This window comes from Chrysemys picta, chromosome 3, assembly GCF_011386835.1.
Source record: "Chrysemys picta bellii isolate R12L10 chromosome 3, ASM1138683v2, whole genome shotgun sequence".
Lineage (NCBI taxonomy): Eukaryota > Metazoa > Chordata > Testudines > Emydidae > Chrysemys > Chrysemys picta.
The window spans coordinates 58,684,610-58,701,364 of record NC_088793.1 but is presented as its reverse complement, the minus strand read 5'-3'; the positions used below and the strand labels follow the sequence as shown (position 1 = coordinate 58,701,364).

The 16,755-nt window shown below is 40.9% G+C and overlaps 1 protein-coding gene across 39 annotated transcripts in view; it reads right to left on the bottom strand.

Annotated features, from left to right (window-relative positions):
• RIMS1 (regulating synaptic membrane exocytosis 1) overlaps positions 1 to 16,755 on the bottom strand; it is a 515,627-nt gene that overhangs the window by 280,595 nt on the left and 218,277 nt on the right. For all 39 annotated transcript variants that reach the window (XM_065587958.1, XM_065587963.1, XM_065587957.1 and 36 more), the window contains exon 3: positions 11,258 to 11,601. In XM_065587958.1, the coding sequence (XP_065444030.1) occupies positions 11,258 to 11,601 (344 nt within the window). The remainder of the gene's footprint in view (positions 1 to 11,257; positions 11,602 to 16,755) is intronic.

The following is a 16,755-nucleotide window of genomic DNA, read 5'->3' as shown; positions in this document are numbered from 1 at the left end:
TATTGTACCCTATATAAATCCAGGATACATACTTTGGAAAACATTTTGGAAAGTCTGTGTCTGAAAAGTCTATGTGAATACCCAATAAAACTGTCCTGGGACCACCATCTCAAGAAGAGGAAAGAACTAGTACAACACTGTGGCAGATGGCCGACACTACTATGGGGGTCCCATGCTTTCCCTTCATGTGATGGGTCAGGACGCCACCTCTTTCCCCTATTCTTGGGCTTCCTGCCCTCTCTCCCCTTGGGCAGTGTTTCTCTTGGTCCTCTGCGCCTGGGGAGTCCCTCTGCTCTGCTTGAGCAGGGTGTCCCTTCCCCTGGTACTCTGATCCTCTGGTCAACAACAGTACTCCTCCAAACTACAGTCAGCTCTCCTGCCATCTGACTGAAGCAGGGGGGGGTTATTAAGTTTCTGGTGGGGACTTAATTGGCTCCAGGTGCTCTAATTAACCTGTAGTAACCTCTCCTCAGTCCATAAGGAATAAGGCTCTGATCATCCTGGGGCTTATATACTTCAAAGCTATCACTCTCCTGCTGCCCTCTGTCTCTGCTGTATCACAAGACATAGCCTGCTTGAAGGGAATGATGATCAGAATGATTTATGATATATTATACATATGGCACTCAAAATATTGATGATGCTTTATAGGTATATGATAAAAGAGAATATAAACTCTACAAGACAGGTACCCACATGTCTCATTCCACAATCCTTACTTGCATCTAGTAACACTTACTGACAAATAGTCCCACTGACTTCTTCCAAGTTTTAATAGGATAACTCAGACACATAAACTGGAAGAAAGGCAACATTTTAAAATGCCATAACCTTTAGCAATTTAGTCCTATTATATTCCCATCTGCCCCCTTGCTTTCTATGTATTTTTCTCTTATTAGAAAGTGTAAATTATATATAACCATATGATTCATATCTTTACTAACTTCTCCCCTTTTTCCTTCCTCTAAATCTACTATGTTCACCAACTGCTTTACAGTCCAATTATATATTATCTTCAACACCCACTTCCTGACACTAACTCCAACATAATCCTCTCATCTTCCCTCACTGCTTACCATATGACAATTCTCTCTCCCCTTAGCAGATAAACAGGTCTTAGAATGTTGGTTCAGCAGACATCAGAAAAGAAACTACTGTTCCCACTGCCTCCCTCCCCCTCCATCTTAAATCTTGATGGGGAAGAGTAGGAGCAGGGAACAGGCACAGCTAGGAGGTGATACTGGGGCTTCTCCCCTAAATGGCTGAGTGGATACCCTTGCAAGGACTAGTGGCCTAGACTGCTACAACTCTATAGTCCTCTTCAGAGACTTCAAGGCCCACTTTCACACCCCAGCTCCACCCCACTGTTGCTACTGTCTCTCTATGCATGTGTTTTGAGATAACATCTCCAGCTGTTGGGTCTTCCAAAAAAACATAAAAAGCTGGTATGACTAGACAGCACAAGCCTTCTTGGAAGCAGAGATATTTGAGGTAAAAAAATAGAATTGCTGTCAGCTCCAAGGAGCATTTATTAATTAGATCAATGTTTAAAAGCATGTAAGAATAGATCTGCTATGATAATTTGGATCTGGATGGCCTACTCCAGTTGTGAGCTCTGTTGGTAGAAAGTGGGTGAAGTTCATAAAACATTACAATAACCTGTAACGATTAATGCTGATAGGAAACAGGTACAAAAGGGAGACTGAAAGACTGGATTAGTTCAAACAAAAAGGGCTACAAATGTAACAAGGACTGTGATAAGGTTGTGATGAACAGAGAAGTAAAGAATGAAACTGGAAATTAGTGGACCAAAAGTGGTATGTCAGAAATTAGATCTAACTGGTGGACACAATAACAAAGGGATGGCCTACTCCCTCTATCATCCCCTTTTGGGGCCCCTAAAAAGAGACACTGGGGACCAAAAGGGCAGAACAGACCCCTGGGGAAAGGTTGACAGGCCTCTGCCTTGCTCCAAAGACTATCATTCTTTGGTAAGCCTTGATCATCAGGACATTTAGACCAGTGAACTGATGAGGATACCTGACCATCAGCACTGGACCAACAATGAACTGGATACACACAAAACGCCACTCTGTCATTCCCACTATCTTCCTCCTGTCTTATTACTTTCTCTCTCAATCTTGAGACCAACAATACAGCATGATACCAGCAAAATGACATGAGACTACCCACTACCCATCCCGATCTGCCCAATCTGACAAAAATCAGTGAAGAAGAGGGACCTGACCGGATGAGTGAGACAACATCCTGGACTAGGAAGGCAAGCCAATATCCAGAGCAACAGCTATTATGGCTGGTGAACTGCCAGCCCAGAGCATCCATCTGTGACTGACCACCTTGTATCGTAAGAACTTAAACAAAAAGCCTGTATACCTCAACCTGTACTCTCCTATCTCTTCTCCTTTCTCTTTTGTGTCTGTTCATTTTGTCAAAAGCAGGAAAAGTAATCACCATCCATAGAAGTCAACTCATACTTAAACAACAGAGTTGTTTGTTCTGTTGTTTAAGTATGAGTTGACTTCTATGGATGGTGATTACTTTTCCTGCTTTTTCCCCATTAAGAAGAATTACTTGATGAAATAAGAGACTCTAACCAATATCCTCCCTTCGAAAAAGGGATGCTGCTAAGTTTTGATTAAGTTTGTTTTGCATAACCACTGAATTTCAATTTCAAAATGCTTTATGCTTTGTTTTCAATTCTTTTTCATTCCTTTTTCATTTGTGTATCCTCATCAATACATTTCCAAACACTGGCATAAATTTTCTAGTGTATTTGCCATGGAACTAAGGAGGTCAACATCTCTGTATTCAAAATCCCAAACCCCGCTTAACTGTTTAATGTTATACAGTGAGCAACAATATCATATTAACAACTTTTACTTTCTGGGCCCTTTTATTAACACATATATGGTATCCCTGGGTGGGCTTCACATATCCCCTTCTCCCTCCCCCCATCACAAATTGTGGACTTGTCAACTGCCCCTCCAAACCAAAAATTGTAGGAACACATTTTTCCTGGTCTACACTGTGTAATTGACATCAAAAGGATTAATACTATCAAAATCTGGATACTTCTATTGTATGCTGCTGCTATTATCTACGTAATACAAAATTTATTTTAAAACCCTTGAATATGTTAAGCTTGCAAAACAAAGATAGCTTTCTTGTTTTAAAAAAAGGGAAACTTTAATCATTCTATTTTAAACTTATTAGTTTGTTTAACCTTTCAACAAATACAGTGTTCTGATTTTGCTTTTTGTTTACTTAGTGGTTTGTCGTTTCTGTGATTAGTAATAACTGATTGTTTAATGTAAAGGCTTTTTAAAAAAAGCAAAATAAAAAATGAAGTGTTTTGAACCGTTTAAGGTTAAGTTACCTAAACAGACTAAAACATTATGGTTTACCACCTTGTTAACAAAATGCCAGTTTAAAGGCTGCTTCTGCCTGAACTGTGAATTGAGTGTCAAACCGCCTGAACTAAGGGCTGTTGCAGCACCCATTTTTTTTAATTGTTTTATTTTTGGTGATGTGTTATTTGCATTGTTTGTGTTGATTTTTTTGTGTTTTTGTTTTGGGAGAGAGCACAGTACTAGTGTTGCAGGTTAGATTCCCGTCAAGAGCTAAATTGCCACCATGGCCATATTGTTTTCACAAAAGGTGGTGAAACAGGTGGGCAAGATTTGCAATGAATTAACAATTCCTGTGAAATGTTACCATCTTTGTATGTTACAATGTTACAAATGGCTCATAAAAGAAAAAGTGGTTCCAGAAACACTAGCTTCCTGCTTCTTTTTATCAAAAAGTAATAAACTTGGCTAAAAATTCTATAAATTCTAAAAAAAGTAAGTAAGGATAAATACTTGTGCACAGAATTGTCATAGTTGGTATAAATGCGCAACTTAAAATGTGTAAGCAGGAAAAAAAAGTGAGGAGTTCCCCCCCCCACCTTTACTCATTCTGGGCTTACAGCCAAAAAAGTGATAAGAGCTGGTTTCTAAACATCTTAGGAACATAATAATAACTGCAGTTTGGCATTTGGTTTATCTATAAATGAAGTGATTTGTAAGGTCTTAGCTTTGTTAACATCTGGAAGGACTAACTGTAATTTTTGCGACACCTAACTAAATAAGATATGTGAATCATAATCTGGGACAGAGAATTTGCAAACCTTAAAATAATAGCTCAGTGCATCTTTTTTGTTCTATATGCTTAAACTTAAATAAGGGTTTTGTTTTCTAAATGTCATTTATGAACCAACCCGATACTAAGTGCATTTGGCCCTTAGGAGAGGGGCGTTGTGCAGAGGCCTAAACCCTAAGTTGTCCAAGAGAACAGAAAGTCCAACTCGGCCAGTTACACAAATGTTGCTTATGAAAGTCAGCAAAAGTTGAAGATAATAAACTGCTACAAACTGAATGGTTTAGGTTAAAAACTATGATGAGGGGTCTTCAAGGCTCCTGGTAAAGTCAAGGGTTTAATATGACAATGAGCTAAAAGATTCTAGAAATGGGGGGAAATGTTTATAGTTGAAATCACCAAAATGTGTTTTGATCAGTTAATGTTGATAGGCTGAGGCTTTGATCCCTTCTTGGACATTGTTTATCTGAGGATCACTGAATGGGAGCAGGGGGGCACAGGGACTGGAAGGAACAAGTTTACTAGCATGGCTGCCACCCTCCCCCACCCCTCGCCGTCTCGCCTGGGATCCACTTTGACACCCTTTGACTTTTGTTGTCTTGATCCTGAGAGATATCCTGAAAAGACTGAGCCAGAACGGGGGCTCAGATGACATCACCACCTCCAACACATTTAGCTAATCCTGAATGACACCTGGGATGTGAGACTTGGGTTTCTGCCATTCATCCCCTTCCTCATGTGTCATGTTCCTTCCCCACCCTATTTCTTTTCTTTCTTAACTCTCTCCTGTTGCCTTTTCTCTAATAAGAGTCAGACTTAACTGGCCAAGACAACTCCATCTTTTGTAATACTGCTGAGAGCCTGTGACAAGAATGACAGTTAAAAGCAATGCATTGAACAACCCAATACTGGTACAAGTTTGCCAGCTCTCAGAGTGCCTGATAAGATCATGTGCTAGATCCATGTTTTTCCAGCAATGAGACTGCAAGTGAGAGTCAGCACCAAACACAGAAGCTAACATTTCTCTTTGCTATTCATTTTCTTTCCCCTTTTGTGTGTGTGTTTGGTTTTGTCTTAAATGAAACTGGATAGGACTTCAACAAGAGCTCCAGACTGTCTCAACTAATCCTTTTTCTGTTTCCCAAAAAGGACAGTTTTTACCATCTCTAGTAACAACACAAAAACTGTCAAACAAGGGGTTTCCTAATAAAAAATTTTCTGCAGTTAAAGTGTAAGGATATGAGAGATATTTTTAAAATGAAAGCTTTACTTAATATTTTAGATTTAAAATGCTCAAATCCTTCCTTTTTTGTATCTTTAATAAAGAGTTTAAAAGATTTTAAATGATCCTTGTTACAGTAGGAATAAGACTGTAGGAATTAACTGTTAATGCTGTAACAGTAAACAAGGTTTTCATTAACATCTTGTTCTTTGTTATGTCTGAGACATCCTTTTTCAGCACAACAAACCTATAAACTTTGTAACACGGTTTCCTACTACTCTATTATAGTGCAACTCCCCATAGCTATATCCACATTGGAATAAGACTTTTTTATCTGAGCATATCATTTAGTGTAGATACAGAGTACATTGTCTAGCTATAACTATAATTCGAATGTAATTGTTGATTATTAAATGAACAGGTGTTGACTGTCTATCCCAAAAGATACACATACATAGATTCATAGATTCTAGGACTGGAAGGGACCTCGAGAGGTCATTGAGTCCAGTCCCCTGCCCTCATGGCAGGACCAAATACTGTCTAGACCATCCCTGATAGACATTTATCTAACCTACTCTTAAATATCTCCAGAGATGGAGATTCCACAACCTCCCTAGGCAATTTATTCCAGTGTTTAACCACCCTGACAGTTAAGAACTTTTTCCTAATGTCCAACCTAGACCTCTCTTGCTGCAGTGTGAGCCCATTGCTTCTTGTTCTATCCTTAGAGGCTAAGGTGAACAAGTTTTCTCCCTCCTCCTTATGACACCCTTTTAGATACCTGAAAACTGCTATCATGTCCCCTCTCAGTCTTCTCTTTTCCAAACTAAACAAACCCAATTCTTTCAGCCTTCCTTCATAGGTCATGTTCTCAAGACCTTTAATCATTCTTGTTGCTCTTCTCTGGACCCTCTCCAATTTCTTCACATCTTTCTTCTCCACATCTACCCTGGAGAAGAGCAGCAAACATGCGCAGTCCAATAACTTAGAAAAGTCACAAAAAGGGCTCAAAAGGATTGTGGTTCTGGTGCTAAGAAGTGTGACATAGTATTGAACAGGAAATAGTCAGAGGTATAGTGACCTGCTGTTACAATTATATAGGGCTACCATATGTCCGGATTTCCCCGGACATGTCCGGCTTTTCGATCTATAAATAGCCGTCTGGGGGGGATTTCTAAAAATCTAAAAATGTCCAGGATTTCCTCCAGTCGGCTATTTATAGATCGAAAAGTGGTGGCCAAGCTCCGTTCGGCAGCCAAAGCCCCTTCCTGGCTCCTCCCATCCCCTGCAGCCGTAGCACGCCATCTGGCCCGGCAGCTGTTTTCCCCCTCCTTTCTTCCCCTGAACGCTCTACCCCCCTACTCCTCCCCCTCCCCTGCTTCCCGCGAATCAGATGTTCGCAGAAAGCCTGAAAAGAAGCAGGGGCAGGAGGGCAGCAGCAGGTAAGCTAGGGTGAGGGGAGCGGAACGCGAGGAGGAGGGCTCCGGGGAGGCGCGGCGCAGCTCCCTCTGGCCCCGGCTGGCCCCAGCGGCTCTGGCCTGGCTCGGCTCGGGCTCCGGGGCACCAGGTGAGCGCGCCGGCCCAGCCCCGGGCGAGCGGCGCCGGCCGAGCACCCCCGGCCCGGCCCCAGCAGCTCCGGCCCCGACCCCAGCGGCTCCAGCCCCGGCTCGGGCCCCAGGGCGGCGGCCCCAGTTCCAGCCGAGCACATCGGCCCCGGCCCCAGTGGCTCCGGCCAGGCCCCGGCTGAGCGGCCCCGGCTGAGCACCTCCGGCCCAGCCCCAAGCCCCGCAACCGCGGCCGGAGCTCCGGCCGGAGCGCAGCCCGATTCCTGGGCATTTGTTAAAGCCAACCCTGGTCAGGGGACAGAGAGGTGGGGTTGGATGGGGTGGCTTTGTTCTGGGGGTCCTGTCAGGGGGCGGGGAGCAATTGGATAGGGCATGGGAGTCCCGGAGGTCTGTCTGGGGGCGGAGATGTGAATATGGGGTGGGGGTGTGGATGAGGGTCGGGGCAGTCAGGGGACAGGTAGGGCTCTAGGGGGGCAGTTAGGGTGGGGGGTTCTCAGGAGGGGGCAGTCAGGAGACAAGAAGCAGGGAGACTTAGATAGGGGGTGAGGTCCTAGGGGGCAGTTAGTGGCAGGGGTCCCAGAAGGGGGCAGTCAGGGGACAAGGAGCGGGGGGGGGGGTTCTGAGGGGGGCAATCAGGGGGTGGGAAGTGGGAGGGAGTGGATGGAGGTGGGGCAGGGCAGGAGCGGGGCCAGAGTGGGGCTCCTCCCCCCCGTCTTCTTTTTTGATTGTGGAAATATGGTAACCCTACAATTATATTAGCTATGCTTTGGATTCTCAGATTTTCTATTTCTTCAGTGAAACCAGCCATTTTAGCTCAAAGCGCTCAAAACTATAGCATGAAGCATTAAAAGTAGCCAGGTCTTTATCTGTCCACTGCTCTGTGACCTTCACTGAGAACATAAAATATAATATACTTGTAGAGTATGTTAGATCGGGTCTAGCATTTCAGAGATAATAGGTAAAATCAGAGCCGCCAAATAGCAACAAATAGCTATTTTAATGGGAATAGTTTTTAATACATGTATTTGTATAACATAATGCATAGAGGGATGATATAATAATACCTACATCTAGAGAAGGAGCTGTAGCCATCAGAGTTGGCATGGCAGAACTGACAGGGCCCCATGACCTATGCAGTGGCAGATTAGCCACCATGCCAACAAGGCCCATGCCCAGGGTCCCTGGTTGATTGGGGGCCCCTGCACCCCGACACGGTCTTCCCACCCAGCACCCCTGCCAGGGAGCGGGGTCGAGGCGCGGGGGCTTGCCCTGCTCTGCCCAGCACTCCTGCCGGGAAGCGGTGCAAGCCCCTGCATCCCAACCCCACTCCCCAGCAGGAGTGCCGGGCGGGGGGGGGGGGGGAACTGCAGGTGGAAGGAGAAGGAGGGGCTCCAGTTGCTGTGGCTCTGGACCCCACAAACCCCTAATCTGCACCTGGACCTATGGCAGCCCATCCTAGTAAAAGTGTTTGCTATCATTTAATTTCAGTGCTTTTGACAAGCAATGGCACAGTTCAGTGGGGCTCAGCTTATAAATGTCATCAGGTTACTTTTAAATCTCAGACAAGATAACTCCTACTATTCACTAGTTGTAGCCATTTAGTCAAAGATTCCAAAGTCTGTGTTTGTCTCCATCCATAGGCTCTCTGCTATTCGTAAGATATGATGATGTGGTATTACATACAGATTTTAGCAACATACATTTGGGACTGTCATTATTTACTTCCTGTGAAAGTATGAGTGGATCATGTCAGACATTCCAATTGTGTGCCAATAAAACATTTCAACCACAATTCTGTACATACCATATTTCACCACAAAATTATTTCAGAAATGTTAGTTTTTAAAAACTATATTGATATTATTCTTTCTATCCCTCAACTTACCCAGTATCACAAGTCCAGTCATCCAGATGTTCCAAGGGAGAGGAAAATAACAAACATTACTCTGGCAGAATTTATTTTGTTTGTTTGTTTGTTTGGCAGCTGTTTGAAGCTACTCAGTTTTGGAATGTCAAAAGTAGCTCCAGTGAAAACAGGGTACAGGGTAAAAGTGTAGGGGATAGAATCAAAGGTGCATGACCAATACAATTTATCCCATCAATCTGCAATTTTTCACATAGAGAGCACAACTGCATGTGTGTCACACAGTGTGTGATACATAAGCAAACTGCAAGAATTCTTTTATAAGTTCTGTCTCTTGAAAACTGCTATAAGTACTTCTACAAAGTCTAGAAGACCAACAACAATCAGTATATTCCAGCAATTCAGTGTAATGCTCCTGGGAAATAAGACATTTTAGAAGGGTATTGAAAACATTGAAAGGGGAAAACATAATCAACGGGCAAACATGTGACTATTGTAACCGTGCAATTAATGTAACAACCTTACTTCTGGCCAGAAAAAGAGATGTCTCAGGAGTGAGCAAAATAGAAAGGGAACATATAGTACTTTGTTACTGTATTAATGCCTTTCAGCTGAGAAAGGATTGATTTCAGTGCCATGAAGCAGATTGTTGTTCATTGTTGGGGAGAATTTGATGTTACAAGGTAAGGTAGGATGTTGTCTGTCTGTTTATACTTCATACAAGTTCTTATCAGTGAATGCTTATGAGTGTTCATACTTTTAAACAAAGGTAGACCCAGCTATATGCAGGCAACTTCCAGAATCCCCATCTCGGTCACCCTGAGGTAGGGTTGCCAAAATCATATTTAAAAAATACAGGACAGACCTCAACTATCTTCAATCTTGAATTGAAGCTGTGAGGGCAAGTCCCTTTTTCCCTCCCCCATGCTTAGGGTTTCTCTTTCTTCAGCTCTAGATGCTGCAGAGAACCCAGGGCCAGCAGCCACTGTAATTCCTGTTCAGGTTCTGCATGGGAGCCTGGAGCCAAGTTGGAGGTTGCAGTTGCTGGGCTTTACCTGCTGCAGTGCTGTGTGCCCTGTTGGGGACGTTGGAAGAGACTTTGCGAGTGGGGAGGCTACACCCCAAGAGTACTGACCACCTTGCCAGACAGAGTCTCTTCCTGACCCTGGTCCTTCAGCACAGCTCCAGGGCACGCAGCCCCATCCACTTGCCCTGACAGTCACAGCCTGTGCAGGGAAACCAAATGGGGCCATGCTCAAGGGCTGGATTCAGTAAGGGGCACTGTGCAACAGGGGGCCAGCACTCATGGGTACATCTTTCCACCCCACTCCTGACCCTGGCCTTGAGCATGGCCCCGTCTGCTTTCCCTGCGCAGCACTGAAGGGCCAGGGTCGGGAGGGTAGTGGAAAGATGCATCCCTGAGTACTGGCCCCCTGCTATTGAAATACAGGATAAAAGGCATCCTGTACTGATTTAGTACGGGACAGACCATCTTCTATTTAAATACGGGACGTTCCTTGTAATACAGGACTGTTAGCAGCTTAGCAACCCTCCCCTGAGCAGCCACCAGGGAAAGATGCTTCCATTGCAATCCTTGCAGGTTTCCAACCAGGCATCCCACTGCCATAGAACAAAGACTTCCCCCACTGGTTGCTCTATCACCTTCTAGTCAGCTTCCAAAAGAGCAGCAGCAGATTGATCACACGGCTTTCAGCTGACCTCTTTCTGTTCAGCAGATTCATGACAGTATACATATACCCAAAGAATATCATCACCATTAAATTACTAAGTAAAATACTATAAGTTGTTTATGGGTGGCCTTATTCTCACATGCAAATAAACTGTAATTACTTCTAATTACATTTGTTTATCTTACATGTGTAAGCAACCTATTTTTAATATTGTCTTGTTATTTAAATTATTACAAGGTAACTTCTGATGATTGATAAGACTATGAAAGACATAGCAAGTCTGAGCACATCAGACAGAATCCCTAGTCTTTTTCCTTTGTAAATACTTCACCAGTGACTGATTTACTAATTATAAAAAATACAGTTCTGAGTCAGGTCAGTTTTTGGTATAACAACTTTGAAAGGGTCCTTTTAATTACGAAATGGCTTTAAGACCCTCTGTGGACACAAAGCGAACCTTTACAATCATCAGTCTGATTTTGCAAACATGGTATGTATTCCTAGTAAGTTAAAGGTGCAACTGGCTTACTATTTTTTTAAACTTCACTTGCATAGAGTTCACTGCATAGTCCAGATAGTGCTTTTCTTAGTGAATTTTTGCACTTTCCTGGTCAAAAAACATAGTTGACCATTGATCTTGAATGCGTAAAGCAAATGAGGGACAGATATAATCTCCCAGAAATACATTATTGTGTAATACTGCTTAACTAGCAGTTCAGATGCTATGGATGTGTAAAAACAAATTAGGAATTACTACCTCTCTCTCGGGGGTTCACTTCTAGACCTTGATGAAGCTTGCTTTTGTTCCAGGCCCATAGCTTGCTGTGATAATTCTGCTCCTTTCCTCCTGTCAGACTGCACACTGGAAGAAGAGATTTCCTGTGATGAGGCAGCTGCTGTACTTAAGGGAGTTTGAGATCTGGAACGCTCCTGAAGCCTTGCTTTCTTTTCTCTAGGTGCAACAGAACTTCCACCAGTAGCTGTATCACTCAGTGCTCCATCCTGACTGCTTGACGGCTGTGGACCACTTCCAAAAAACCATGCTCCAGACTTTGTTAAGATTTCTTGTTGCTTTCGACATAAATTGCATACCCACATAACCTAATTGAAGATAAAAAGATCTGTGTAAGTATCCTCTAAACTCTAATATATTTCCTTGTTTTATAAGTGTTCAAACATAGTATTTTTTTAATTGGATGAAGTTTGTGCTCATGACAGTGCTCATAGTATGCTCACAAAAGTGAGAATCACTCTACTAGGGCCAAGCATACTGCAGGCAGGTGCTTCCACAATGTTCTGTCAATATATCTCAATCTTAATCTGTGATCTCAGTTCCGGGGCTCTCTTGAGTAAAGACTGACAAAATGGTGTGGAGGGTTATGCAGGTTGTTGATGTTTAGTAGATTTTTTTAGTGCGGACAAACATTAGAATGGGATTATCAAACTAATGTTCACTGGTGAGGTGACCTGAAATGAACTTGAACTCGGGAGTGTAAAACTCAAGCCAGTTAACTTCTCCCTTCCAATCACTACTATGAACTATTAAAGAAATAGGTATTGTTATAGAATTTCTCCTTAATATTTTCTTCCCACATAACAATGTCAAATCTCAGGCAGTTTTTCAAAATGAATTAATTACGTACTGTGAATACTTTCAACTACACCAAACACAACTACTTACCAATGTTGTAAACTCCAGGACTAAAGAAATATACTGATATGTAACTAAATACAATAATGAAATGAAAAATTGTGTACAGTATTTTAAGAAACCAGAAAATCTTCCGTATTAGCTAAAGATGAAAGATCAAACATCTGCATCATTGAGAAATGACCATGTGCTAAATCTCTCAGTTACATTTAAAAAAAGGCCAAGCATTCCAGTCCCTGGTAGTCACCATTAAACTGGGTACGTATATGGGTTACTTTTTCCTCCAGCAGCACTGAAAACCACAGCACACACAATAAGGCCCATTAAGGCATAGGTGTTTTACAGGGAATGAGGGCCAGCAGGTACTGTAAGAAAAGATGGTAAGAGAAAAATGCGAGCTGAATGGGGAAAGTAAAGTGAATGCAAATTTAAAAAAAACCAACAATAATTAGGGAAAGAAGAGGATACTTTGAAGAAAGAAGACTGACGTGGAAAAGGGGAGAATAGGGAAGATAGACAGTTTCATCAGACACAGAAAGAAAAAAGGGGAAAAGAAATTATGGAAACCAATTACAGAAGCAACAAAGTTATGCAAGTTTAATAACAACTAGAATAGAAGCATACATGAAGTTGTGAAACAAGAAAGAAAAGACAGAAAAGAAAGTGAAAAATATTTTTCAAATATTGTCTGTGTGTAAAAGTACAGATACACCACACAATATTTAACATAAAAAGGATTTGAAGAAACAATAATAATTTTTCAGGAAAAACTGGAGAATGGAACAGAGTTTTGGCTGTGACAATACCAAGAACTGAGGAAAAGTTCTTTGCATACCAGCAACAAAGGCATTTCATATAGCACAAAGAAAAAGAATCTTCAGACATTTTATACAGTAAGCATAATTCAGATTTGTTAAAAGGATTCTAAAATGGGTTATCACTTTAGATCATAAAGAATACATCAGAACTTACAAATAGTATGTAAGTTCTACACAAGTTGACTAAACTGTCAGGAAAAAAATATCAAACTCTCTTTTTATCCATAGCCATATCTATAATGTGCCTGTATCCAACATCAGAAATAGGCTATTTTTTTCCCTTTCAAGGAAGATATTAAAATATTTTTAATTACCGTACTTCAAAAAAGAATCTAATCAAAAGTTACAATTACTGTAGCAGTGGTGCAAACATATATTGTGTTAAAAATAGAAACAATATTCAACAGATGATAGGAATGGCAGCTTCTCCTTTAAAACAAATGGTAGACATTTTTAAAATCTGCCTTTGATATTATAATGTCTTATTTTCTTCACCTGGGATATTTTGATTTTGAAATAGAGGAACTGAATATGCGTGTGGTCATGCAAAATAAGTTTAAAATGTAGACTAGATTAACCAGGAAGAAACATTTTAAAATGTGTATATAAACTTGAATGTGATTGCTAACTGGTCAGGCAGTAGCCACCTGGTAATAAATATATATATATATATATGTCTTGCTCGCTCACTCTTTGGTGTATATAGTCATTACCCAAAAGCTATTAAATCAATAGCTCACAGAAAGGTTTAAAAAGCTGTTGTCCAAAAGCTGATAAGAACTGGAGTTTTTTAAAATCCAGTATTAGTTAACATGTTGTCTTATATCTTCAGACAATAACTGGCAAATTTCAAAATAAAATGCAATATTTTTGCAAAATTCTTCCAAGTTCTGAATGTTGTTTTGTTAAGGATATGAGTTCTTTTAATCAAAATTCAAAACAAGTTATTTTGTAGATAACTAGAATAAGTTTGAAATTGTAATCAAATTCTCAAACATACACATATTAACATTTTAAAATGTGAAGCTGGTAACTCTGTCAACAATATCATTCACAATTTCTTATATATACAACCTAAGTGTACCTATAAGATCAAAAAATATGCAATAAACTTTTTCCTGTGAATTTACTAACAAACTTACCCAATCTCCTTTTATTTTGTTATTGCAAATATTTGTTATGGACAAAATTATTCAACCTAAACAATTGGGAGTAGTTAAGGCAGAAGCAGACACAGAAATAAATACAGGATACAAAAGGGAGAAGTACTAGATGTGAAATTACAATAGAACATATCCCCACATCAGTCTTTCAACACTACAGCTTGAACATAACATACACATCAAGCACCACAGATTATATATGTAGGAAATCTGCATTATACTCACAAAGAAGCTACACTACATCTCTGTTTAGGATTCTCTTCAGGACTTAGCTATTAAATGCTATGTTTGCCTTGAGCTATATTCAGTCCAAAGGGAAAAATGACAAAAGCTTTTCTTTAAGAAGGAAATAAAAAAATTGAGGTGATATAACAGTTTCAGTAAGAAAGCTGTTTATTGAAAAACATTTTTAGAGAAGTATGTGGAGCAAGCAGTCTAGCGGCATGCGGGAATTATATCCTGATTGAATATTCTGGGATGTGTTCCAAACCAATCTAAACTAAAGCAAGTCTGTGTAATAACTTATCTTAACAATCCACAGATGTTAGGCAACCAAACACACACTCTGATGAAGGATTACAGTGCTCTAATGTGGCTTCTGGACCTCCATGCGATGCATCAGGAAAATGAAGTAAGGTAGATAATTTTATTCTGACCTATCATTAACACAATATTTTCAGTTTTTGAGTTCTGATGCAGCATTACAGTAGGTCGTTCTAGAAATGCATAGACAATTTTTTCTATATACCTGTTTAAGGCAACAGGCACATACATGTCTACACATGGAGCTATTAGAGCCAAATAGCCAGGACTATAAGGGGCACCCTTTTTTCAAAAAGTTAATATTAATTATTAATATATTATAATTAATATTAATTATTTAATTGGAAAAACTGTATTTTCACAGCACAGCACAAGAGTCCTGTGCTTTACTGCTATGTCACAAAAATAATGTGCACACCGGATTCAATGGAGGTGGGTTAATGATTCCCCTGCAGATTCATGTAGAAAACTTCATGGGCTTAGTGGAAACATGCTTTTTGGGCAGTAGGACTCCATGCTTGCCCTCATGTGGAATGTGTATGGACATTCATTCACAAACATAAAGATATGCCTCACACTTACTCTTACAGGCACTGCTGAAAGTGATCCATTATGGGTAGGAACAGTATTCCTGTACTAAATAACATGAAATTCCAACGTGAACATATCTGTATTATACAATATATGTACCACAATATACAACATAAATAAGCATTTTCACTTACAAAACTATGAATTCTGCATTATGATTACACTTTTTCATGCGATATTAGCAGAGAGAAAAAGCTTTCTTTAATTCTACTGTAATTTCCATTATTACTTCCTATCCCATGAGCAGGAGGAAGTAAAAATGATGTTAGAAGGAAATTTAACTTCTACCCCAAATTTAGAGCCAGATGTTGGAAGCCTCAATCAGGCAAAATGCCCACCGAAGTCAATGCAAGTTTTGTCTAGATCAGATGTGCAAGTGTCTAGCATCACTTTGATGCAGAAGAAAAGTCCTTAAAACTTTGTTAGAAAACTTAGAGTATCTACACTGGTAGGCCATGAGTTATTAATGATAGTGCTCCATTCTCTGGACTGTGATTTTCTTCCATCTATTTTGTTTTGGAGGATTGATCCTAATAAACAGAGGCACCTCTATTTAAGTCTGTCTCAACATAACTGCACAATAACGTTGACACTCTTTTGAGCCACTTCTTCCATCCACTTCAAGAAGACAGTTGTCCAGGCACTAGTCCTGCAGCAGATCCTTTCCTCTGCATGAAGCCCCACTGACTTCAAGGTATCTCAGCAACCAACACAAGAGTCCACCCACATGGATCTGATTGCAGGACTGGGGCCAGTTTTTTGCTTTATGAAACTTCATTTGCTGGAATCAAGTTAAATCAAAAATTATTTCATTTCACTGGGGCAACAACAAGTAGTGTTACAAAGTATATAGTATGTTAAACTGTGTGACAGTTATACATACTATATTCATTCTGTTGCTATATCAAACTGAAATATGGTAATGCAACCTTAGCTATGGTTTCCCAACTGCTCCACTATAATAAAATCTCAAAATATGCAGCTGTAACTATGCCCAGGGCTCTGTGTACTCTCCAAATCCACAGCCATGGAACAACCCAAAGAATCCAACCTCTCTTGCGGGTATGTGTTCTAGAACTCAAGCCTTCAAAACATAGAGGCTGTGGGCCAGATCCCATCCTTTGCTACGGCCCCTTTCCACTGCTCCAGAGGTGCAAATGGGCCATGAAGCTGGCCTAACTGGGCAGCTAAGGATTCGAGTGCTGTGACTCTGTGACTGGCCTCTTGCAGCTCAATTTGGAGGGCATGGCTGGAGGAGTGAGCTGCTGTGCTCAGGCTGATTCCTAGATGACATAACAGGCTGAACCAGTTTTATGCCAGCCCCAGAGCTGTGACAGATCTGATAGACATCAAGCCATATTATTGCTCTTCCTTCCCTTGAGTCCTGCGCTGAACTCATTTTCATCAGACCCGAGGACTTGGGTCTAATTTTCCACTGCTTTGTGTCATCATTTATATTTATATAAAGTGGGTGTAAAATGCTACCAAA